This window comes from Pelmatolapia mariae, linkage group LG10_11 (assembly GCF_036321145.2).
Source record: "Pelmatolapia mariae isolate MD_Pm_ZW linkage group LG10_11, Pm_UMD_F_2, whole genome shotgun sequence".
NCBI lineage: Eukaryota > Metazoa > Chordata > Actinopteri > Cichliformes > Cichlidae > Pelmatolapia > Pelmatolapia mariae.
The window spans coordinates 6,676,952-6,703,645 of NC_086236.1; the positions used below are offsets into that span (position 1 = coordinate 6,676,952).

Consider the following 26,694-nt stretch of genomic DNA (forward strand, 5'->3'; position numbering starts at 1 on the left):
GCCTTCGCGCATTTTCCCTCGTAGTAAGCCTCCGCGTACGCTATGAACGAAGTTAAGTAGAAGTTTTTGTAGAAGTGTACCTTTGTCAGTTCACCGAGTGTTGTTACGTTTTAAATGTTAGGAACGGTTATTTAAACCGTCTTTAACAACGCAAACAGCGGAAGAGTTTGCCAAAGTTAGCCGCAAAGCTAAAACAACTGGCTGGGAAAGCTAAAAACAACTGTAGCTAGCGGCATATGTATAGTTAGTTAGGTAATCTCTTTTTACTAGAAGCGTCATCATGCGTCCCGATGTCTTTAGTCACATATGAATTAATCTTAAAATATGCAAGACCATGGTCGTACTAAGAGAGGGGATGTGTCCTGGACTGGATGAAGACTTATTACGCGACCTTCGTGCTGCTGATATTAAAACAGGTGAGTTTGTGGGGGAATGTGTCTGTTTTAGCTTAATCACAGACAAGTTATCGATAACACATCTGATTTCTTGGTTTCACAGTGGAGGACCTGGTTTCATCAGACATTGAGGACCTTGCTCAGAAATGTTCTGTATCCTATAAGGTATGTATAGCTTAAACTAATCATAGATTCCTAAAAAAACACGAGATAGTGACCCTTACCAGAGTGCACTGTCAGTTTCCAGCTTACCCAACATATTACTCCAATTTAATCGAGGTGCTGCCTCGAAATTATCCATATCACAGCAGTTTATTTAGTGGTGTTAGGAAGGAATTTAAAGTGGGCTTGTAATGCTGCTCCTCATTTTCTGCCACAGTCCATATTAAACATGGCCAAACTTGCTTATAATGAGGTCCGTGTATGTACAAGTAATCCCTATGAGTCATAAGCTCAGGCAACTGCTTTAAACCTGCAATTTCAGACAGTTTTTTTTTCTACTCTTGGCTGGGTGTGATGTCAAAGAGAGTAAATCTTCTTAATATGGTCATTTCAGGTGCACAGCTTTTATGAGACCTGTTTGTTTGGTCCAGCCAGTCAGCAGAGAGTTGTCTAAAAGGGCTTGTTTGAGAAAGTGGATGAACTAATGAGCTGCACAAAGGTTAGATGGGAGATAAGCATTATTTTGTGTGTGTGAGTCCTGCAAAGCTATTCTAGCATAAGTCCAAGAATTGAACTTCTAGATTTGGAAATTAGCTTAAAAGATTCCCTTTAAATTAACACAGAGATCACCCACATGTTATAGCTGGCATAAACACTGTAGGCCAGTATCTTCTTGAGCTTAGATACACACTCCCACATGCAGCATGAGTTTTCCATTGTGTAAGTGGTTTATATTATTATGTGGGATACCTTCTTTTTTAAAGTCATCCATAATGGAAGCAGACCTCCCACTGGGTGCATTATATATACCCACTGCAAACAAGCTCATTTGGTTAACAAGCCAGGAAGGGCTGCTTTTTATTACTGGGTTAAATCAAGGTTAAGCATCACATTTGCTTCCTATCCTTTCCTATATTTTTTGTCCAGATCTGCAGTTAAAACTGGTTTTATGCTTTGTGTTGATAAAATAGAATATCAGCATGAAAAATGTATCTAAAAAGAAATGAAAGCGATATCTATATTTCCACAGAAAATGATAAACGGTGAAAAACTTTCTAGCTAAAAAAGAAGCTAAAAACCTCCTTCTGAGTTCCCCCACAAAGTCCTTCATTATCAGTCTGAACCTGCAACGATAGGTCAGCTCTCTTAGTTTTAAATCATTGTGCAGTGAGAAGCAGAAAAAAAGCAGAGATCATGAAAGAAATCCTGTCTAACTCAGAACTGACCTTCTGGGCAGATAACGGTAAACTATATTTTTTAGACCATGAATAGTGTTTTTCACCAAACTTTTCAGAGATATAAGAACACAAATGATCATGAAGGGTACCCGGGAGGGTTTTATAAATAAAAGTGTATCGGGGAGTACTTGTGTGGGTGGATGGGGCACTGAAGCCAACCCAGACTTTCTTGGTAAAAAGATGAGTGAGCATTTCCGTCAGTCAACCATCCTCTGTGGTCTCTGTGTCTCGACATGCAGACTGAACATGTATAGGATGAAAATTTTGCAGCCCCAGGGGGATTAAAAAGCTAAGAAATTGCAAGAGAACATTTAGAAAGGTGCAAAATAAATTATGCTGTCTCCATACTTATACACTTGCACCAATATCTCTCCATATAGCCTCGCTGTAATTTCACTTTCTACATTTTTAAAGCCAGTTTTCATGGAGGAAACCTTCACCTGATTAATTTGAAAAACATCTTCCTGTTTCTGTACAGTAAAGCATGTAAGAGAAATAATGACCAAAATGCATTTTTATAATGGAGAGGGACTTTGAAGATGTTTTCCCCATGAGATCATTATGCTTTTCAAATATTGTTTTTTTTCCATCACTGCCTGCAGCAGGCTCAGGCTCATCCCAGTGGCCGAGCTAGACTTTCTAACCAGCTTGCTCAGCCTGCAGGCATCCCCTGAGCTGATTACCGGGCATCCCTGTGCTCCATCAGACTCCTGCTGTTGATTTGAACCTTTGTCCTGCCCACACAACAGAGATGAGGTCAATGCTAGCCAGGTCACCTATACATTTTATCTGACTAAAGCGGCCTCCTACAGTTAGATTAAAGCTACACAAGACGAACTTTTCATGTAAAAACATACCTGTCTCATGAGCCCACAAGCCAAATTTGGAGTGCCAACCTTCTTCCCACTAATTGAGACCCAACAGATTTGTCTGATTTCCCTAAATAAATTTCAGCTGTTGGGCATGAAGTCTAACAGGAAATCCTCTCTGCCCAGAAGGAGAGACTAATCAGAGTGTAACTCTGCTTAACAACATTAAGTGCTCTTTCTAGAGAAAGCTGGACTGCCCAGCAATTGATATTTTTGTGGTTGAGCTTCATATGAAGCATCACACATCAGCCTGGTTAGTGAACAGTGTTCTTGTGCAGCTGTAATGCTGGAGGAGCCAGTGGAAACTTGAAGCTAAACAGCTCTGTGCACACATGCAGGAATGTTTTATTTAAAACAGAAAACCAAAGGTCACGAGGGATGATGGCATGGGAGAGCAATAATGACGTATAGATTTGTTAGCCATATTCTATTCTACATACACCTACGTCTTTAACATTATTACATCTGGAGAAAGAAAGCAAGGGAGAAATTAACTGTATGTAACGCTGGGTAGTGAATCTATAGAGACTTGTTTGCCAGCTAAGCAGTGGTAACTTGTATGATGTTACCTATTTTTCTATGTTAAGTAAGAGATCTGTGTAGTATAATTTAATTTTATTAAGACATTATTGTCCATTTGAATTTACAAGAACAATGAAAGTAATGAAGAAAACACAAAAATGTTAACAAAAAGTGTTACTGAAGTGACTCAGATAGGGAGTCTCTGCATTAGGTAAAGGCTTGGGTGCTACGTGTTCAATCCCACTACCCAACGCTGATATTTGGCATTGCTGTTGGCACAAACGAGATCTGCACACACAAAGTAAAGGTCAGAGTAAAAATCGTCCAGGAGAGCCTTCATTCAGACACGACTGTTAAAGGAAGATACCCCCGCTGTAATCATGACTGGCTCACTTCTGGTACTTTGCCTGATAAATGTATAGGGCAGTGATAACACTTCTTATACAGTGACACCGTTATAATACTTTGTCAGGATAGCTTATTGGTGTCACCGGTGGAATTAAGAGTAGAGAAAGAAAGTAAGGAAGCTGTTGCTTGGCTAGTGCCCCTATCTCAACGTAATACCAACGTAAAGACTGAGATGATGCCGACTGGTATATTATAGCGGGACAGCTTCAGTGTGCCTTTTAAAATCGTCTCTAATTCTACTGGAGAAATCGAATATCTTCTTTCAAAACTATATTCTGTCACTGGGGGTCGGTTGCACCAACTCGTCTTCATTAAGCGTGGTCCTAATCTGGTCTTTATTTTACAATCAGTCTTTGAATTTACTTCAGGTTGGTTGCGGCGACCTAGCTAAGCCTAGACTTTACCACCTCCTGTCCTAGCATTCACTTGTATTCACATGTGAGTATGACTTGCCTGTTAGCACGTGCTGCTTTGTGGCAATTATAACAAATATATATTGGGGATTTAACCAACATAAGAAAATTGGCTAATTGAATACAGTAAGAACTAAACACTAATTGCCAGACAGTATAACTTGCTAACAAACAAGAAGCAATTGAGTTGGAAATAAATATTGCTTTGACATGAGCTCAGAAACTGATTCATGGAAAAAAAAAAGATTTCCAAAGCAAAGACACTTTTTAATTAAAAAGAAATATCCATCAAAGGGGCTGGCATCCCAGTGCTATCGTTGACATTTGTGGAGATGATTCACCTGCTTTTCTTGTTTAGTCAACATCGGAGCCAAGTTAGACCAACTGTCCCATGATGGCTCTTTGGTTAGTTCAGATGGATTTCTTATTATTGCAATCTCTCAATAAGCTGCTCATTGTTGTGTCCAGCTTATTGCTTCCTGTCTATTTAGTGGCGTCTGACATGCATGTTTCCTACATGTTGGTCGTGACTTTGCAATTCGAATTGATTGCTGGTGGTAATGAGAAGGTCAGACTTTGAATGCCACGTTACGACTGACTTATCTCGAGACGGTGTTGATGTGGTGGAGGTGGTGAGCATTTTCTAACATGGACGTCATCAATTGTGTTGAGAGTTTTTAACTTCAAAGTTAGGATATGATTTGCATCGTTTTCACACACACCAAAGCGTTCTGGGGCAGCTGGTGCCCTTTGGATGGGCGGGCATTATCATCCTGAAAAGGTCGCTCCTATCAGGATGGAAATGTTTCATTGTAGGTTAAAGGTGATCACTCAGAACAACTTTGTACTGATTTGACTTTATGTCAACAGAAGTGGATCCAAACCATGCAAGAAAAATGTCCCCTACAGCTTAAAAGAGTCAAGAGATCACCTCACAGCTGGGGTCAAGGGTTCAGCTCTTTCCTTTAAGTTGTACTCATTTGTAGGGGCTGAGCTGAAATACTGGCAGAAACTGAGCTGATTCACTAATTAAACGAACTGCTAGTCCCTGCAACCATTTGGATAGTATGCCCAAAATGAAGCTTAAAAAAATAATCCACGATATCACTGTCTCAACTTGTTTTTTTTTTCATCTAAAGTGATATGACATGGAGTAAAACCAAGATCTGGCATTTACTTTAATTATGAAGCAAATGACGAATGAGGGCATTATTAAAAAATATCCTTCTAATCACATGAAAACAAGCTGAATTTTTCCATTTGGATTATAATTAAAATGGCCTAGTTGGAAATAAAACTCCACAATCTGGCAACACTGAGTTTTTTTGTGTTGCAGCTGATCCGTGCAACATTTGTGTGAGCCTCATATGCCGTAATTTTTCTATTTCAGGCTCTGTTTGCCATCCGCCGAGTGCTGCTAGCCCAACACACAGCATTTCCTGTGTCAGGTGCTGATCTGTATGAGGAGCTATTGAGCTCAACAGCCATCCTCTCCACTGGAAACCCCAGGTAAAGACAATGCTGCTCACACAGCAGAGCACGCTTCTTTGTGTTTCAGGGGCTGGAGGGGATTTAACGACAGGCTCGATGCCACAAGGAAGGTTCATCTCCAGAATCAAATATGCATTCCTGAGGACACATTCCTAGGGTTTGAAATGCACTGGCTTTATTTTATTTATTTTTTTATCTTTTCCACTGGATTAAAGTCTTTGAAAGTCTAATGCCATGATCTTTGATGAACAAAACTTTCAGACTTTGCCAAATAAATTTAAGCAGCTTTGTTGGGGGATAAAAGTTTTATTATGTTTGCCAGCTTTTCTGTTCATCTTTGCAAACCTACACGGACACTGCAAAGCATGTAAAGTCAATAGTATCATACATTAGCAAAGATGTTTTGTATCTTACATCGATCCATTTTTATCAAACTAGAATCTTCATTCTCAATCAGTGCTGAAATTCAGTTTGCATTGAACTACGCCGGATTATCCATCTGGAACATGGCTGCTGCTGTTGTTAAAAATACATCTGAGCAAAAGAGTCTTTTAGAAAAAGGCCTGCGTGCCACATTCCTGCGCTGAGGAAACATTTTAGCAGCTAAAGCTGACTTTTTTTCCTTTTTCTTCTTGCTTGTTGTTCCATTTGGCTTGTAAACGTAGCCTAAAGTGGTTTCTGATATATCAGCTGCATTAACTTGGCCTCCAGCTTGACTACTTTCCTCTGAAAAACAAACACCACTGGCAAGTCTTTCAGAACATTTTTTGTGGTACATCAAAAAATTAAATTTTCATGATTTGACAAAACCTCAAGTTCCCTCTGCAACTAGCACAACATTGTATTACAGCAGTACTTACAATTAACCTGTAAAACTGAGACACTGAATCTGATGAAAGGTTTCACACAGAGGTGTGCGCTGGAATCCGAAATTCAGCTGTCTGTATGCAGTCAAAGAACAAAGCATTCCGCATAAATATTCCACTTTTGGATGGGAAGTACTCTTCAGCCAGGACACAGACTTATTTGGACGAGTCTGTGAATTGGGGCAGCATGGCATAATTTATAAGCTGCTACCTTTTCCACAGTTAAACTCACTGTTGTAGCATAATTAATGACCACAGGTGTTTTTTGGCCTCCCCATGGTTCTTTTTTTGAAAAGTGGTTTTCATAAATTAGTTAGTGCCTTGGATTAGTGATATGAAACTGAATCAGTCGTGTGAGCACAGTAGTGGGATTTGTGTGTGTCTTGGCTGCGCTCTACTGGTGGAAAGGTGAACTGGTGAATGATGCGTTTTGATGTCCATCGTGTCAGTTTGTACTGTGAGTACGCTGTTTGCTTCATGCACAGACAGAGTAACGAAACACACACTTACTTAGCTTTAAGTTCATTAGAGACTACAGCCTAATGTAGGTTTAAGCCTAAAACTGTCTGAGTAATAGTAATTTCTGTTTAAATTAAAATAAATAAAGTAAATATTCACAAACGCATCTCGTTTTCTATGTGGTTAAAAAAAATAAGGCCACGTTTTTTTTTCTTCAGTACATGTGCGTTATTAACTTAAAGCCTGAATAGAGTAGAGAGACAATCTGTAACATTAAAAAAATGAATAATAGAAGAAAGAATATGATATCTTTTTTTGTCTGTTTGTTTTCTGTTTTGTTATTGAAGTTCAAAATGAAATAAAAATTGTTGAAGATAAAAAAAAAAAAAAAAAGGAATAATAATAATAATAGGATGATGGGATATCTATCATAAGGCATAGGATTTAGATTTAACAGGTCCCCAGTTCCCACCTCTCCCCCTTTAAATTTGTAATTTTAATCGCTTTAAAATTTGAATTACAACATTTTTAGGACAGATACAGATATTTAGTGATTTAAAAACCCGATATGCCAAATCATCGGATGTTATATCCCAATATTTGGTATATCAGTTTAATTATGTAGTCATTTACATAGACTTCCCTGTTTATGCCCCTAAAGAAGTACAAAAAATAGTCCTTCCCAGTAGTATTTGTTTATTTTTCTTTTTTTCACTCGTTCAAAGGCACTTATCCCTTTCAGAATCAGCATTATTTTTAATGTTGGGATTATTTTTAAATACTTTTTTATTGAAAGGGAATAGTGATTGAATCTGCTGGCTGCTTCTGTGGAACATCTGGAATTTTGTAGTTATTCCCTTCCATAGTGTCCGACATGAGTGGTTCCAACTTTTAATGCTGAATTGTTGTGTTGCTGTGCTGGAACCCACCAACATGTGGTAAATTAGTTCTGTTTTCTTGCCACAGGTGGGTTGATTGTAGAAAAAACATTATTAATTTTAATGACAAATAACTAACTAGTGCTTCTTCTGTTTAATTTCAGTTTTAGAGAAGAATCCAGTTTGAACTGAAAAATCCAAATATTTCGTTTTTATATATTTTCTTAACCATGAACACTGGAGATGCCTTTAGTGCCTGAAGGTTGCAAAAGCCTTTAAACACTTTCCTTTCTTCTTCCAGGTGTTTTGATGTACACCCAGTGAAGAGGAAACTTTTTTGGTTTGATTTCAACAACATAAATGTAAATAAAAAATCAGGTTAACTTTCCTGCTAAAACGTTGTAAATATGGAAAATTTTCCTTGGACTGTCAAAAAGTTTTGAGCTCCTTGGCTATAGCTGAATGCTTACTGTACCTGTCTCATTAAATATCAAAAGGGAGCTACTTTTTGTCTTTAGCAGCACAGAAATACTCCCGAAACTTGCATTTAATAGACTTCAATCGCAGCTCAAGCAATAAAACTGAAAAGTAGTTTAATAGTGAATGAATGATAAATAGTATTTGCTTGTGTGGCTGCTGAATATCAAACAATATGTACAAAGTAAGGCTAAACAAACCTTATCAGATTTTCTGGCCGCTACACAAACGGGATGTGTGATGATGACTGATAGTGATTCAGAGCTATCTCCTGCATCCCACGAAGTAATTGTGCCAACACTCGATAGCGCGGTGATAGCAGAATAGCATGTATCTGAACCACTGTAGAGATGTTTGGCTGTGATCAAGTGCTGAAATTCAGCACCAGATCAGAAGAGTCGCTTAAAACCTCATTGAGAATGGCAGCGATTTTCTTCTGTCTGAGCCTTCTCATGAGGAATTCAGCCTTGAAGCTCAATGTCAATGGTTAGTTAATGAAGCTTAACACAAGTATTACACAAGTATCACAGCCCCCCTTAAGTAAGATCCTGCTAATTCCCACTATTTGTTTAAATAATCATTCTGGCACGGGGTATGGCCGGAAGAAAATATCTGTCCACGGGAATCTTAAAATCATCTTTTATAGAAAAGCAGAGTGCAACAAAGGCTGAACCTCTTCATTGCTTCCTTTCCTTGGGGTCCAAGGACTGCACAGTCTTCTGAGCACACTGATGAGGGCAGCCTGTGGGAGATTTTGAATCTGTGACTTTTCAAGGGCAATCACTTTCATCCTTCTGAGTCCTTACAAGAACCTAACTTGACGATCAACATTGCAGCTCTCACAGCACTGTTGTCACAGAAGGCAAGAATAATGCAAATACATCCATACCCACCAATTCTTCTCTTCAGAGTCACGCCGTGGGTGGTGAGAACTGCTATCAAGCAGCCACAGGCTTCCAGCGATGCTTAACCTTCAAGCTGGAGGACCTTGGTTATGTAAATTTAACTGCATGTCTGTCACATCCGTCATCACGAGAAAGATGAGATTCCACAAACTGCACAGATCACTGATCTGAGCTTCAACAGACACAAATCAAAATGCCGAAATGCTGAAAGAGAATAGTTCTCTGTTTCCCTGACTTGGATTAGACCTGCTGTGAGACCATAAACTTGTTTTTTTGTTTTTTGTTTTGGTAGAGATCTTCATTGAATTTTTCTTTTCTTCTGGGACTAGACTTCAACCGTGTCTGGAAAACTGCCTATGATAGAAGTCATGAGAATATAATCATTTATATAATATTTTTTTATTACTTTTGATTTTTACTTTCTTTGGACTCACAAAAGAAATGACAGTTTAGTTTCAGCTATTTTCCAGAGTGGGTTTGTTCATTTCACTTTGGTTTTAGAGGTCTAACTGGAGATTTATGCTTCAGTATGAAATGTATGCTGTAGCTACATCGTAACCACAAACGCCTCTCAAACCCCCGTGCCAGGGTTGGGGAAGTCCAGGCCTCGAGGGCCGGTGTCCTGCAGGTTTTAGATGTGTCCTTGATCCAACACAGCTAATTCAAATGGCTAGATTACCTCCTCAACATGTCTTGAAGTTCTCCAGAGGCCTGGTGATGAACTAATCATTGGATTCAGGTGTGTTGACCCAGGGTGAGATCTAAAACCTGCAGGACACCGCCGCTTCAGGCCTGGACTTCCCCATCCCTGCCCTATGCCATAACCTACAGCGTAACCTGACGTTCTCCTGTCTAGAAATGTAACCACACGTCAGGTCGACGCAGACCAGAACTATTGCAAATGGCCTCTTCAGTACCATCAATTCCTCCTGTGCAAAATCTCATGATAATAAGAAATACCCAGCCAATATTTATAAAGGATATTCTGATCATTGCAGTGGATGCATCAAGACACATTGGCAAAGGGTTAACCAAACCCAGTGTTTTCAGGTATTTATTTATTTATTTTTGTTTGTTTTTGTAATTTTACCTTTTATATCAGCGGTCCCCAGCCCCCGGGCCACGGACCGATACCAGTCCGTGAGTCGTTTGGTACCGGGCTGCGAAAGTTGAGGCTCGGGTGTGAAATCTATGGTTTTCAGGGGTTTTATCGGTTTTTATTGTTATTTTTTATCGTTAACCCAGTTTCCGTGGGTCTTTTTCCATGTGTTATGAATAAATCTTCTGTTTTTTTGGTACTGCTACTGTTTTTATTTTGTATTTATCCGTGACACCTTAAAGGCCGGTCCGTGAAAATATCGTCGGACATAAACCGGTAAGTGGCGCAAAAAAGGTCGGGGAGCGCTGTTTTATACCACCACAGTAGATTTGAAATCAAACAATAAAGATGTGATTGAAGTGCAAACCTTTAGCTTTAAGAGGTTTAACAAAAGTATTTCATTAACTGCTGAAGAATTGTATATATTTTTATAGCAAGTGCCCCATTTTTAGATGCTCAATAGTAGCATAATTTTATATATAAGGATTATTTTTAATACTTGAAAATCTTCAGCTGTCAATGGACTGCCTGCACTCTAGACTCCACAGACATTAACAAAGAGAAACTCTGCTAGGCCTTTACTGCAGCCACCAGCAGGCGTTGCTTGTTTAAGAGTCTCTCTGCCTTCAGTGTTGTCTTCAGTAACTGAAAGCATGCTCTGTTGGGTTGACAAGAGGTGACTGACCTGCTGTTTGAAGAATTTCCTTTTCCATTGCTTTGAAAAATGTTATTTCAGTATGCTTTAGGTCATTATCCATTTGCACTGTGAAGCTCCGTCCCGTCAGTTTTGCAGCGTTTGCTTAATCTGAGCAGAGCATTTCCCTTTGCAGTTTTGGGAAGCTGACCGTTTGCCATCTCTCTATATGTCTTAGTTGGTTTTTCAATCTAATGATGCCCTCCTTCACTTCCATTGTCATATCTTTGTGAACGGTGAACAGCTACTAAATGCAACTTCAACACTTGGAATCAAGTTCAGGTTTTTTGGAAAGAACGAGTCTCATCCAGCCATAACGCTGCTTGTCAGTTAATTCTCCAATTACTTCTGAGCCTCTGAAAATGAGGGACTTTGTATAAAAATGGCTTTAATTACTGAACAGTTAATGCAATACTTTTGCTAAACCCTTTGAAATAAAGGTGGAATTTGCACTTCAATCACATTCATTGTTTGATTTTAAATCCATGGGGGAGATGTAGAGGGACAAAATGAGAAGAAAAATTGCCTCATTGTCAACAGACCTGACTGTATGATTAAAATATAAACTGATACTGCAGAATAAAATGACTCTTTTTTTTTTTTGGTCATTAAAGTAGAAGTGATGTAAGAAGAATAAGAGGAGTACATGTGACTTTGTATTCTGTTATTACCAGCAGCTGTCAGTTTCTGAACCAGCTGACAGTTTTTGGTGTTGTCTGGTATCGACATATTTGGGTCAATACTCAGTAAGCATTTAGGCTCAGCCGTCAGCGTTGACACAAAATACAAAAAATCGGCCAAAACACACCAAAAACTCTGTTTTTCTCGCCTGCAGCAGCTTCTGGTTTCCTCAACTTTCAGCTGACAGTTTTCTTAATATTTCTCAGTGAGGAGTCGTCTATATGATTGGAGAATTAGCAATTTTATTGCCATTGGTTGTAGTAATTCAGTTTGAGAGTGAATGCTCTTCCTGTTCTGTATTTCATACAAATTGGTTACCTTTTCCATTTAAATTAAGTGAAAATCGGAGCTGCATAAAATACTTTGTCGTTGCAGTTGGGAACAAAGGTGCACACTATGGATTTTAAAATAAACATTGAGGTGAAGCCGCTCGAGATTTTATCAGGTTTCCATAAACCATAGCGATGATTTGATGCTTCTTAATGAAGTAATGCACTGAGAGTTGCAGTTGGCTATTTTTACATTTTTATGGAAATGGATTTGTACCTTTTGACTTTTTATCTAAAATACATGTTTTTCTGCTAATGGAGTTGTTCATCGTTTGTACTGATGACTCAGCTGGGAGAATCGTGCATCATTGTCTGTGCAGAACATGGCAGGGTATTTGTACCTCCTGTAACCCCTGGCATCTTGAATTACTCCTCCCACCTGTCAGAATAATTGTAGATGCATAAGACATAACAAATCCAAGCAGTAATGAGCCCAAATGGTCATTTGAGGTGATTAAGAGATATTATAAAGGAGTTGATAAACACTGCTTGATGTGTTCCGCTTTGGGAAAAAACTCTGATAGCATCTTCAACTCTATTGGATTGTTTTTGCTTTTTCAGCGTTGTTTATGAGAACTTGACAGTTGCATTACCCCGTGAAGTTTGATGAAGTAAGCACTTAGCATTAATTAAAAAGAAAGATACCAAAATCAGCTGACTCATGTGTGAGCTTATCGGTGCCCCAGTAAAGGACGGAGCAGCCCTCCAAGCACAGATGTGGAAACATGCATTTCTGTAGTATTTCAAGCTTTAAGTTATGGACAGGGCTGTAAACAAACTTGACAGCCGTTCTGCTCCTGCTCGGCAGAACTCTGATGTGAAATCAGGTTGTAAGGATGAGGTTAAAAAGCAGCCCCAGAATGATATGAGATGTTGACAGCAGGTTGTGAAACTTTCGACCATGGCCTTCCTTTTAATCACATCTGTAGCATCACATAAGTCGAGCCCGCTGCTCACTCAGTTCAGTAGGAAATTAATGGAGCTCTGGTGATATACCGCTTAAGTTTCTTGTGGCATGAACACATAAAGAGAGCGGATACACTGGGGTCGAAGAGGTTGCGTATAAACGACCCAGGGCGTGCAAAAGGGGAACTCGGGGGAGATTTACTTGCACAGCAACAATGAAACCCACAGCAAGACTGACAAGTCTGTAAATCCTAAGCACACTCTCATCACTCACTATACTGATGTGAATAAATATAGTTAAAAGTAGCATCTCTGACTGTTGCTGCAAGAGTTTGCGGCACTTGAATCTATTTGGGATGGAAACAGTTTAATATAGAAATATATAAGTGAGGAATGATTTCAGAACTGTTTGCAGCCCAAAGGGTGTCGAGTTCAAACACCAAGTTTGGTGTGAGTAAATAAAAAATTGGTTATCTTGAGATATTATCTCACTTCCTGTTTGTCTGCTTCATGTGATAATAGCTCTACAGAACTGAGCTGCTGCGGTGAATAAACAGCAGATTTTAGGAACAGACTTTTTATTTATGCCCTTGTTTTTTATTCATAGAGACAGAGATTCTTTATGAATAATTAAAAAAGGAACTGTTTTAAGTGTCTCAACTCTTCATGAAACTATCTTTGAACATTTAGACATCATTATCTGTGCCCACTATCAGTGACTGTCATCCTATGTGCTCAGTCACCCTGAATACTGATGTGTCCCCAACAGATTCCATATCTTGTGGCCACAATTTTGTTATCACGTCGCCATGCATCGCTAACTCGAGGCCACACAATAATATGCTACCGGGATGGTTTCCACTGAGAATGATAATGTGAAAGATTTACTATTAAAGTATTTAATTACACTTGAGAATATTTCTGCACACCATTTAAAGGCTATAGTTTCAGTTTGCGATCATGTTGCACATGAGATTTTATGATGTTCGTGCCACATAATTAGACTTTATACCTTCTGTTATTTATTTAAATTATACTTGTATGTCTCAAAAAAAACCTTTCATTCATTCATTGATCCACGTCAAGCCCCTTCCTGAGCCTGGTTCTGACTGAGGTTTGTTTTACGGTTGAGAGTTTTTCCTCCTCGTGTCACAAGAACGTGGTCAATCATCTGATTGTTGGGGTTTCATCTCTAATATTATCCGGTCTTTAGCTTACAATGTACAATATAAAGCACTTTAAGGTGACAGGTGTTGTGATTTGAAGCAATATAAATCAAATCGAACTGAACTCATTCATTCATTTATGACTTCAAGCTCTTGAAAATCGGAAACCCAGTATCTCATATTATTATAATATTCTATTTCAAGTTTGAGTAAGTTATTGTTCAGTGCACACAACCATACAATCATGGGGAAGACTGCTGACTCTGCAGTTGTCCAAATGAAGACCATCAACACTTTCCCAAGGAGGGTGAGACACAGATATTAATTGCTGAAAAGGCTGGCTGCCTGCAGCATTCCTTACCAAAGCATATTTATGGAAAGTTGGTTAGAAGTCCATTTAGAAGTTTAGGAAGCGTCACACCGAGTGGACTGAGGCCGGTGTGACTTCATCACAAGCCACCACTTACAGACGACATCAGGACTGGAGCAACAGCTGTCACGTTGCTAATGTTAATTCCTAATATCGAGCTAGTCCTGAACTAGAGGCAACATCAGAAGTGTGTAATCTGGGCTAAAAGGAAAAAGAGCTGAACTCTTGCTCAGTCGTCCGAAGTCCTTTTTACAGATGAAAGTAAATTTTGCATTTCATTTGTAAATCAAAGTCGTAGTCTCTGGAGGAAACATGGCAAGGAACAGAAAGGTGTTTGAAGTCCCGTGTGAAGTTTCTGCAGTTGGTAATGACTTGGTGTGGCTCATTTGCTGGTGCTTTTGGTGACTGGGCAACATTATTTGGTCAAAGTCAATGAAGCCAGACACCAGGATCACTTCCCAGCACTGCTGAGGAGTTTTGTGGAAATACCAATTTCCTTTTCCAGCAGCATTTAAAACCTGCCTGTAGTGCCAAAACTACTACCAGATGGTTTGCTGACTGTGCTACTACCGTGACCGACCACCCAACTAACCTGCACTGAAACCCAAAGAGAATCTGTGGGACCGCTATCAAAGCAAACCCTCAATACATTAGCAGGTATAGCAAGCTGATCGCCTTCAAACGACATTGATGCTTTGGTGCAGTAAGAACTAAAGCAGTTCCAACCAAGGTCTATAACCTCACAGAAGTCGGACTCATTTTTGATTGATCATAGAAAATACTCCATGAACCATCATCATGAAAACACTTGAGATATTTCACTTTACATGTACTGAAAATAAAATATTTTAAAAAGTTTTCGTTTTGAATAAAAAGGATGAAAACAAATGGACTTTTTCTTGACACTACTTGTGGCCTGATTTAAAGTTAGAAAATTGTATCTCAAACCTTTTTTAGGTATATGTAAAACAAAGAAACAGTTAGACTTGCAATCCCTTTTGCTCTAGGTACAGATCATTGCTGCACATCTAAACCACATCAGACAATCTAATTATTTTAATTAAAAAGCGAATGATGTTTTGTGATTCACTGAAACTCAGGCTCTATAGATTTGTAACCTGTAGAAAAACAACAGCTCACTTAAGCACTGAGAAAGATACAAAATCCTTCAAAAAGCAGTTAATGAAAAACCAACGATTTCTGAATGAATTTGAAAGCTGCAGTTGGTGCCTGAGCTTGACAAGAAGCAATCAAACAGCAGCTGGAATTAAGAATTGGCCGAGCATCTTAAGAGTAGTCTGGAGTCAGGCTCAGTTTGTATTATGTTTACCCAGCTGCAGTTTTTGCCGGCTCTACGGCTGCACTTAATGGTTTATTACATTGGATGGCAGTTGTGAGTAATGAAATGTACCTTGTTTCTTGCAGCTTAGATAAACTGCTGGATTCTGGCTTGTATACTGGGGAGATAACAGAGCTGTCGGGAGGCCCGGGAAGTGGCAAATCTCAGGTGAACATTTCCTACCTTACCTCTCCGTCACTGATAATTTCAGCCTCATAAATTCACTCCTTTTTAGAATTCCCCGTTCTCCTGTAGAATAAGAAAATGCACCTTCCAGAGTCACTGTTTAACCGAAACAAATTGTTCATGTTAACTTTAACTATCCCCGACATGCTTCCCTTGGCTTGCAGGTGTGCTTCGGTGTTGCAGTGCACATTTCTTACCAGCTGAAACAGAGTGTGATCTATATCGATACGACAGGAGGGCTGGCTGCCAGCCGCTTGCTTCAGATGCTGCAGGCTGAAACCAGCAACACAGAAGAGCAGGTGAATTACCTGAAGCTGCATTGAAAATTTTGGGTTATTTGAAGGAAAATAAAAACAAGCTACTTCTGCTTTACAGATGGAAGCTCTTCAGAGGATCCGCGTCTTCCGTTTATTTGACGTTTACGCTCTGCTCGACTGTCTGTACAGTCTTCGCAGTGGTGGGCTTCAGCAGGTTTGTTGACGATTGCTTTTTTTTTTTTTTTTTGCTGAAAATACACCAGCAGTCCTTCTGTAGCTGGGAAATCTTTGTAGAAAGACGAATCAAATTTTCAGCAATCTAATTTTGTCACATTTTGTATTAGGCGTCTGTTGGCGGCGGCTCTGTCAAGGCGGTGATTGTGGACTCTGTGTCAGCTGTTATCTCGCCTCTACTGGGAGGCAAACAGAATGAAGGTGATATCTCTCTCTGCTGGTCCATCATAGTCAATCATACCTGAGGCTGTTTTTACACCTTCAGCCATAAAACTGAAAATAAATGTCACAACAGGGTTTAAACACATCTGTGGAAGCATGACATCCAGTCATAAGAAAGTGGCAAAATAACACACTAATATTTGTGCTGTCACATTAAACCACAAACCATTACAGTTTAAGCACGAGCTCGAACCTCTGCTGTCAGTTATAAATAGAGCTGTTTTCATTAAATATGAAATTGCTTAAACTCGAGTCTGGCCTCTTGGGACTCAAAATAATTGAAATTCTTAATCCATGCGAACTTCATTCAATTTGTAATGTTTGTAGAAAGCTCCAAAACTGTCATCTAATTAAACAGTCAGTCAGTGCACCAAAATTCAAAGGTTCTTATCTAAAATAAACCTGCCTGTGAAAAGACATAACAATGCAAGCTATTGGCACTCTGCAATCTCTGCTGGTCTGTGTAGTGCAGCTCCTGATGGCTGAACAACTCGATTCAAAGAGAAAACCAAAACCAGAAGAAGAAAATCCAAAAAATGAAACCAAACTATCGGATAACATCGCAACACATGAAGACAATAACATTTCTCTTACCTGGAAACCTTTCACCCTCATTTTCAACTCCACATTTTTATTCCTGGAATCCTCTTTAGTACCGTATTTTTCATACATAAGGCGCACCGGGTTATAAGGCACATTAAGCGAAACAAAACAGATAAGTCAAACTTTACTCAACTCATTCTTCTTGCTTCCTCCACTTCCATACCATTGATTCATTAATGCTGAATTCTCTCGCAGCTGCTCTATTCCCATGTATATCGTATTGTAGATGGATTATCTCAGTTGTTCTCCTGACTGAAGTTTGGTCTGTTTACAGCATCCTGCCGTGCGATTGCATTTGTCCCTAACCATCAGGAACCCTCACGTTAACTTTTATCGAGTGGAAAAAAGTTAGCATTCATCCTCCAGCTTCACTGTGTTTATGTTATGCTAACATAGCTGTGTTGCTAGCGATCAAGTAATACATCATTATCTACCAGCTAGTCCGACTTCAGTAACCCTACAAACGTCACTGCTGTTTAGTTTTCTGTTTTCATTTATGTTGGAAGTGATAGCAGAGCTGTACGTTTAAATTTTTTCAGAAATCTCTCAGTCAGAACATGCTATATCATGTTTAGGTGGAAACTAGCGAGCTAACTTCCTGCTAACTTCTAACTCTGGTAAATTTAATGAATTCTGTTTTCATGGATGCCTGGATGTTAAACTTAATTGTTACACCTGGTAAAGCAGCAACACTGATTATTTTATTAAAGATGAAAGAATTTAGACAGTTTTTAACTCTCAGTGATGCCGCAGTGTTCGTTTGACTTTGGAACCTGAAGCGGACGGAGTTTAGGACTCAGATTACTCTGGGAGGCTCCTGACTACGGTAGCCGTAATGCTCCGACGATCCATCAAACGGTGCGGCTTCGTAGCTTACCAAAGTCGTACTAAAACATTTTTTGACAGATTTTTGAGCGCCGTGTAGCACATAAAATCGGTTCGAAGTCAATAAGTACAACCAGAATTCATACATAAGATGCACCGGATTATAAGGCGCACTGTCGATTTTTGAGAAAATTAAAGGATTTTAAGTGTTCCTTATAGTCTGAAAACTATGGTACGTTTACATGTATTTAGCTCCTCTTCCTTTAAGGCCACCTTCCTTTAAACCAGGGTTGTCAAACTCAGTTTTAGCTGGAGGTACTACGTGTACAGAAGTATTTGGCTAAATCTCTTACCTCTGAATTCCTCTGTTTTCAGTCACAGGTGTATTAAATCAAGCACTTAGCCATGCAGTCTATCTTTACACATATTTGTGAAAGGATGGGCTGTTCGAAAGAGCTCACTGAATTTGAGCACGGTATGGTAATAAGATGCCACTGTGTGAAATTTCTTACATCTACACTTCCTGTAGGTATGAGGTGTAGGTGGTATTGTTCATTTATGCTTATAGTTTATATAGTTCAGTGATGTGTTAATGGTTTAAAAGAGGAAACAAATCATTGATTTTAAGTTTGCTTGTTTCTTTTATCAATCTTATACAGTTTGGTTCACACAAACGCCTCAAGAAAATAAAAAATGAAAAAGTTGCATAACCATGATTCTGTTCAGTCAAGAACAACTACTGACAGTAGGAGGTGTTTGTTTAGCTTACTTGTAGGAATGTTAATAAACCTACAGCCTGCAGTTTTCCAGCAACTACATTGATTGATAGGCCACATTAAAATTAGCAAAGGACTGGGTTTGGCCCACAGACCTTGAGTTTAACACATGTGCTTCAGGCAAACAACAGTGAGAGAGGAGTGTTGGGGGGGAAGCCATATTAAAGTTATCCACACTCGCTCATGTCATCCAGAGCTGAGAGTAGAAAACTGCTGGAAACAGCCTTCGGAGCAGGTTGAAGCTCGAGATCATTTAAAAACTGTGTTTAATGTGAGCATCCAGCAGAAAATAAGGAAAAGTATAATAGGTCCTCTTTAAAGATGAAGCAAATGCGTTCAGTTCAGTAAATAAGGACGTCTTTGGTTTTTACAGCCCACCATCTGTGTGATTCATTTAATGTTTCCTATGCACTCCTTAGAAAAGGAGTCAGCCCTTTACTGCTGGATTATAATTCCAAATGTAATTTGTGAGCTCGGGCACACTGCTGCTGTGCTCAGCTAATTACAGTAATGAACAGCACAGTGGAAACTTTGTATCCAGTAATTTGGGTTTAGGCACACAGTAGACTTCATATTACTTCTGAAGAAAAAGGTAAAATTTTTAAGGTTTTAATTAAGGAATATTCAAAGCACAGAATAATGTTTGGATTGTTATGGTTATGAATTTGGTAAGATATTAAACATGCAACAGATCACAAGATGATAAATTTAAAAGAAAAAACAGTCAGGAAGCAACTGAAAAACATTAAAAACACATTTTAAAAAATAGAGGAAGGTGAAAATCACAACGTATGTTGATATGATCTGTGTGACTTTTATACTCGCTACAATTAAAGAGTGTTCCTTATATTTCATGCACCATTTCAGCCTTAAAATGACTGAAAATGAGTGGACCATCTGTAGTTTCTTTCTGCCACATGATTACCACCACCACATGCTTTTGTCGTTTTATTTTGTCAGCTGCGACCAAGCTTATTTGGTAGTGCTATACCAAGACAACAGCCGTCACAATGTTGTTATTATTTTAGCCACAGGTAGCAAGAGCTTGGGTTGACCCATGATTGCGTTACCTGTAAATAAAAGAATCTAACAGCATAATTTAAGCTAAGATTATATGAAACTGTTACAGTAGAAATGACATAATTTGTGCACAGGTGTTAAAACTGTAGTGCATTTGTGCATAACCTCTGGCTCAGACACAATGGATGATTTTCATCTGTAATGGTTGTAAAGACTCCTCCCATCACGGGAGATTCTTTGTTATTGCCTTAAATGACAGAGCACTAAGTGCGGAGGAGATGTAATGTGTGTTTATTATGTATACTGTGTGTATATATGCAGAAATGAACTGGGACCCAGCACAGCATCAGTGCTATATACTCATGTATATTTTGATGTTAGAGGGTAAAGTTAATCATGTTTACTGTTTATCTTTTTACTTTGTTACACTTTTATATTTTTACGACTCAGTTTTATTATTTCACCTAATTGTATATATTTGGATTTCAGATTAGTTTTGCTTTATTGTGATATTTTCTGATCATCATTATAACAATTTCTTTTAATAAATAAATCTTATCATCTGTTTAGCCATCGGTTAGCCTGCTAATATGTGTAATTTAGCACCAAATGTAAAGGTTAGCTTGCTACTTTTGCAGATTTTTATTAGGAAACTTTGGAACGAGAAGCTTTTACAGTTCGATGCGCTGGTGAAATACAAATGTCTGTACCTAAAGTGACAGATCCGTCATGGGCATCGCTACAAGCTTCAACAAGCAACCGCAGCTTTTTTAAGTCAATCCCAGCAATTTTTAGGAATGCAAATTTCGCTGTAATAAATTTAGCTTGAGCTGCTACTGTTGAATTGCTTTGAAAGTTCCTGTGACAGAGCCTGAGAGTATTCTGTACATGAACTAACCTCTCTACAACTTCCTTTGCCTCCAGGCATGTCCTTGATGATACAAGTGGCAGGAGCTCTTAAGACGATGGCAAAGGACTTCAACGTTGCTGCTTTGGTACAGATGACTCAGTCTTTGATGTGTGCTGCTCTAAATGCAAGATGCACTTCCAGTGTCAATCTAAAGTCTACACAAACTACTTCCTCTTGTTATTCTTTCTGAGACAACTAAACATTTTACTGCTTTTTTGGGTTAATAAATATGATTATAATAATTCTAACAAATAGTTTTAAAGTAAAATCAACCCTGTTTAGTGAACTGCAGGTTTTAATTTTGTTTAAAGCTGTACCAAAGCATGGTGCGATAATCTCCTGAGAGTGAGGGAAGAAACTAACACGATGGTGTCTGGTCCCACAGGTAACAAACCATGTAACGAGAAGTGGCAGCGGGGAAGTGCAGCCCGGCCTCGGCGTTTCGTGGAGTCACATCCCGAGAACCAGGATCCTGCTGGAGCGAGTAGAGAAGGCGGCGGCTGTCAGCCGGCCCAGTCTGCGCTCTGCGAAGCTGATCAAGTCTTCCAGACAGGTACAAGAAACAGCATTAACTTGCAGAGCAACCAGCTCAGTGTTGATTCTGTCGAGGGGTTTCGTTGTTGTCAAAACATCTTGTTAAAATGGAGACTTTGAAGTCGTGTTTGCCCTTTTAAAAACCGGTCTGGTTTGATAAAGATATGTTTTATTCCTCCGCCGAGACATGAGCCAAGGCGAGGAACGTTTTCCGTTTTCTTTGTCATCGAGATTAAAAACACTAACAGATCAGATTTGATTAAAATTTCTGGAGAAGAAGAGCGTGGCCAAAGGAGAAACCTATTAGTGGGGATAAGGATCACTTACATTTATGCTTAACTTCCACACTCCTCCTGTATTTAAACGTTTAAAAAAGTTAAAGTTTGAAAACTCCAGAATGGTGGTTTAGTATGGACAGCCAGAAACTGAGATTTTTGGAATCAGTGGAGCCAGAAATCACATCTGCCCCCTAACTGAGTCGTCTCAGCCACACACAAAAATACAAAACAAAGCTATAACAGCCAGGCTCACATAGCTTTTCTGATGGTGTAATGGCATCCTCAGATCCTCTGATGATGGATAATGCTCGTCAAGCATGTTTTCTTTGCTATACCCTCCATCCCACTTTGTTTTCTATTCCCATGACTTCCTTATAATTGTTTTAGTTTGAGTAATAGTTCCATCTGGCTAAGAAATCCCGGCTCTTACAGCTGAGGTCACAAGTTTACATACACTCACAGACATGAATGTCATGGTAATAATGGGCCTTAATGATTTTACTGAACTGTTCTTTTTCCAGGGTGGAATGATTGTACAGCATACATCTTTAATATCTTTTGAAATTGGGTGCACAAGTTTGATTTTGTCTAATCCTCACAGGGTAAAAAGTCTACATACAGGCCTAAATATATACATACACCCCCCACAAATACCTGGTTCAATGTCTCTTAGCAACAAGATACTAGCATAATTCTGGCTGGATATTTAACCGCAGGGTTTATTTAAATTGATTAGCTTTTAAGCATAGTCTGTGTTTGGGAGGCTATTCCAGTAACGTAATGTTGCTTTATCCATTCCAAAACCAGTTTTGATGTTTGTTTGGGGTCATTGTGTTGATCCCAATTCTACATGAAGTTTCAACTGTCTAGCTGCTGATTTGAGGTGCTGTTGAAGAATTTGGAGGTAGTTTTCCTTCATTATTCCATCCATTGCAATGGCAGCAAAACAGCCCCAGGGCATGATGCTACCACCACCGAGCAAAGATTCAAAATAAATTTATTCTTGTGCCCAATTCTTGTTTTTAAGTAATTTAAACAACGATTTCTTAAGTTCATCCACCATGAGAAATGAGTTGGTCTGTTATGGAAGCCATGACAGGTCAACTCGTTTTTCAGACTTTTTGGATGTTCACTTAGTTTATCCCTTTTTTTCCCCAGCACCATATGAGTTCACCTTTGGTCTTCTTCAGTGGGATTTTCACTGTAATTTTCAGACACAGGCCTGTGTTTGTTAGTAAATGCAGATTATTTCTGAAACTGCACTAAAACATGTCTCAGTGGGGATTACTTTCATTTCACAACTGAATTTGTTTTGATAGCATCTTAGTTTGAATGTATCCTCTCGGGTTTAATAACGATCACTGATATTCCTTTGACACCAAAGATCTTTTAAACCAACATTTTTATTAAAAATAATGGGAGGAAATTCACTCTGCGTCTTCTGCTCTGGAGTTATAAAAGACGGTCGTCAGCGGAAACAAAGCAGCTTCAGAATGAACCGAGCCAGTGAATATTTAATATTGTGGCAGCGTTGTGTTTAACTAGGTCTAAATCAACTGTCATGTGCTCTGCTTCTTAGCCTTGTCACATCAAAGAGGAATTTGACTTGCAGTGGTGGAGTCGCTCAGAAAAAGGGTCCTCGGGAAAGAGGAAACTGGATGAGACGGATTCCTGATGAGAGCAGCCGTAATCCTCTGCATAAATGTCACACCAAAGGTACACGCATGTTTCTGGGTCGAATTTGGGAGAAAATGTCTTTTTGAAGTACTCTGCTAGCATTCAAGCGATAACTAAACTTTATTCCAATTAAAAACGGTCGCCACAGTTATTAGCTTCAAAATTGACCCATTTAGATACTGCCGGCGTCATGCTCTGTCAGTCATCTGCTGCAGCTTTGGCATACTGGCCTGAGATTTTATTCTTACCTGTTGGAAAAGCGGGAGGAATATAAAGGCTTTTCTCGTGTTTCTTTCAGGCATAGCTGGGTAGGCTCATGCGAATTCTACTCCCTCAGAGTGTGAATACGTTCGAACATTTAATTAAAGCCACCTCATAGCCTGAAGTATCCCACGGATGAAAAAGGCAAATCTGAATTATCCCTGAAAGCCATTCAGATGCAGCAGGCTGAAGGGAAAAACCTCTCAGCATTTCACTGGATCATACAAAGAGTCTCACGATTGAGAAAGGGAAATGTATTTGGTTTAGCTGGAGCAACGCCTTTTTAAAACAAATTCTCTCCATATGGTTTTGGGAAATCTGGCACATGCAGAGCTCTCCAGAGATTTGCGCATGTTCATAACTTGTAGCTTCGGAGGCCAGCATTTATGCCATTTGAGATTCATCTCTGTGACACCACAGTTTTTATTGCAAGTGGCTCCAATGCAAATCAGTGCGACGCTCCAAACACAAACTGATGAAAATGAGACACGCTAGAATGATGTTACAGGGACATTTTTATTGTCTTTGTCAGGTTTGTTTATTCCTAATGGCAGACAGATTTGTTTGTTTTCAGTGCAGGAGCTGAGCTTTAATATCAGAGTGTTCTTCAGGCAGTAGAAAGTATTGCTTGATGCTTATTTAAAAAAACAAAACTGGTTCATATCCTAGACTTGTGTGTAAAATCAGTGTCAAACTGTACGTTACTCATGATTTAGAGGCTATATTCTACATTGTTACAAAATATTCTACACCTCATATAATCATAGACTAATCTAGCACTCTACCTCCAACCTAAATGTGTACTGTGTGTTGCATCTGTTGGTCCGCATGAGCACAATGCAAAGGTTCAAAAAGAATAAATTAAAATGACCTGAGAGCAGTGGCATTTGAAAACATAGACAGTCCCTGATGTTACGGTAACATCCCCAAACTTAGAGCTGCCCTCTGACCAAACTCTAACATCACCAGAAAACCGGCAGTTCATGGCTGGGTGAATGCAGTGTATAAAATGTAGTTTCCTCCTCTTCTTTTATTAACAGGGAGCTACGACACGCCTCTTGCGGATACATTCCCAGATCCAGCTGGGGGTCACTTTCTGAGCCTGGCTCTGTTCTTCGGGTTCGGCCAGAGTGTGCGTGGCGGAGGCGGCGTCGTAATCTGGCACCAGGTCCCCGTCGTACGCCACGAAGTATCGCCTCAGCTTGTCAAAGTCCTGCACTGAGTCGGGCAGGAAGAGCTTCACGCCGCTGAAGATGTCCAGCAGCGTCTATGGGGAAAACAGTGAGGTCAGCAGAACAGACACCCTGCAGCGATACTTTCCCTACATTCAAGGGAACAAAGTGCTCTGCTTTTATGCACTGTTCAGGCTGTGTAATATTACCAAGTCACCAAGAAAAAGACTATTTGATATAAAGACATAATAAGGCTTTGTAGAGCTCAGTCTGTGTGATTAATATCAGTCCAACGCTAACAGTCACTAAACCTTAACACTGTAACAGAATCTCGTCACGTCCAAAGATGCATTTACAAATTCTGAATTTGCTGTTGTCACACGTGCAGTCTCACAGATGCAGGTGTAGGGGGCACCTGCATTAAGGGATGCACACCCAGGCCTTGTTGAAATATAGACTATTGTAGCAGTAATTAAGGAACAATAAACAGCCAGTTTCCTTTTCACCTGCTTTGAGTAGCTGATCAGCAGAGCTTGTGATTGCTTGAGATAGTGGAATGGTGTTAGTGAGGTGGCCACATTTCACAGAGTGAAGACAAACTCTGTAAAGGTCAGACCTGGATGTGAATAAACATTCAGGTTAGGCCTAACAATCACAGCGACTGCTCGGCCAATACTCAGCACAAACCGGCCTGTTGACCTGGTTCAGTTAATGACCTCATATACGCAACATTGTACATCTAAACTTTTCTTCAGAAATTGGGAATTATTGGCATCATTTTAGCTTCAAAAACAGTCCATAAGCCGGTTAAACTTTCCCCTGCCCGTTCCTGCTTCTTTCCTTGGACAGCAGTTACCAGAGTTGCAAATATAAAGAGCCACTAAACCGCCAAATTTGGGATATTTGTATCTTTACCACTGTACTGAAAACGAGAAAAAAGTTTTAAAAGTGTCAAAATTTTATTAGTCAGCTGGCCTCTGACAGGTTATAGATTACATTACTCAAAGCCATAAGCGATGCACTGACACACTAATTTTAGAACACAGGATTACAGCTTTTAACAAACAGTTAATTTGTTTTATGATTGTCAGACCTTAAACAAAATCCATCTTTAAGTTTCTTTTAATAATCCTGAATAAATAACATTTGTTTCTTCACATTAACTGTGTCCACAGAACACATTTAAACACACGTTGTGTTACTAACCTTGTCATTCCTTGGCTCCAGTTTTTGTGAGGTAGCTTTTGCTTTAGTTTGTCCGTTGCTGTGAACACTCTCACTCTTCTTCACCTGATAAGAAACAGTCTAATGTTAGGTCATCACTGCAGCTTTGGGTTTGTGCTTTGTGCAATTCTCGTGTTCTGTAACAATCAAACTTTACATCTCATGTGCTACATTAAAGAAAAGAACATTACCTTCTTAGCACTGGGTGCGTCTGAGCTGGGAGTGCGAGGCTGGGATTTCACCGCCTTGGCTTTGGGTGGAGTGCTGCTGCCTGCAGAGTGCATGTTATTGATTACACATATAACAAAGCAGCATTTGCAGCACTGGGGTCACTTTAAAGTGTCCACAAATTTATTTCTGCATTATATTAACTTGAATTATGAACCAATGTCTAGAATAAAGGACATGTATATGAACATATCTGTGTGAGCCTGCTTCTTTAAGTAGAGACATTAAAGGTGAACAGAGGTGCTTTACTATTAGATATCACTATTAAATTACTGCAGTTGATTAGTTATGATAAGAAATATTATTTCCTGTATTAGAAGTTTCTGAAATGTTGTGTTTAGTTGCGTAAACTAGGTTTAAAACAGTTAAAACATCATGCAAATATTTATAAAGTTTTGCACGATGCGAGCAAACCTGCAGAATCTAGGCAGGAGTGTTTGGTTTATGTAAGTGTTAATGAAGTAAAGAGGTCAATACATGTTTATGTGTAAAATTCTATTATCATTTTTTTATCTTCAGGGGGGGAAAAAGCAATGCTCTAATAAATGTCCACTAACCTGCAGATAAATCTTAAAATCTCACATATGCATTTATGGAATTTTCTTAAATAAACATCTGCA

At 39.2% G+C, this 26,694-nt stretch overlaps 2 protein-coding genes across 2 annotated transcripts in view; one reads left to right on the top strand and one right to left on the bottom strand.

Annotated features, from left to right (window-relative positions):
* rad51d (RAD51 paralog D) lies at nucleotides 1-24,599 on the top strand. Its single transcript, XM_063485782.1, has 11 exons — nucleotides 1-416; nucleotides 499-560; nucleotides 5,398-5,516; nucleotides 15,754-15,835; nucleotides 16,018-16,152; nucleotides 16,229-16,324; nucleotides 16,455-16,545; nucleotides 20,715-20,785; nucleotides 21,086-21,253; nucleotides 23,092-23,228; nucleotides 24,491-24,599. The coding sequence occupies exons 1-10, from the start codon at nucleotides 335-337 to the stop codon at nucleotides 23,185-23,187; spliced, it is 1,002 nt and encodes a 333-aa protein (XP_063341852.1). The 5' UTR covers nucleotides 1-334; the 3' UTR covers nucleotides 23,188-23,228; nucleotides 24,491-24,599.
* The window catches only part of lig3 (ligase III, DNA, ATP-dependent), a 20,161-nt gene continuing 17,414 nt past the window's right edge, over nucleotides 23,948-26,694 (bottom strand). Inside the window, exons 19-21 of the mRNA XM_063485781.1 lie at nucleotides 26,038-26,117; nucleotides 25,829-25,912; nucleotides 23,948-24,717 (exon numbers count right to left, since the gene is read on the bottom strand). Of these exons, the coding sequence (XP_063341851.1) occupies nucleotides 24,484-24,717; nucleotides 25,829-25,912; nucleotides 26,038-26,117 (398 nt within the window). The 3' untranslated portion in view covers nucleotides 23,948-24,483. The remainder of the gene's footprint in view (nucleotides 24,718-25,828; nucleotides 25,913-26,037; nucleotides 26,118-26,694) is intronic.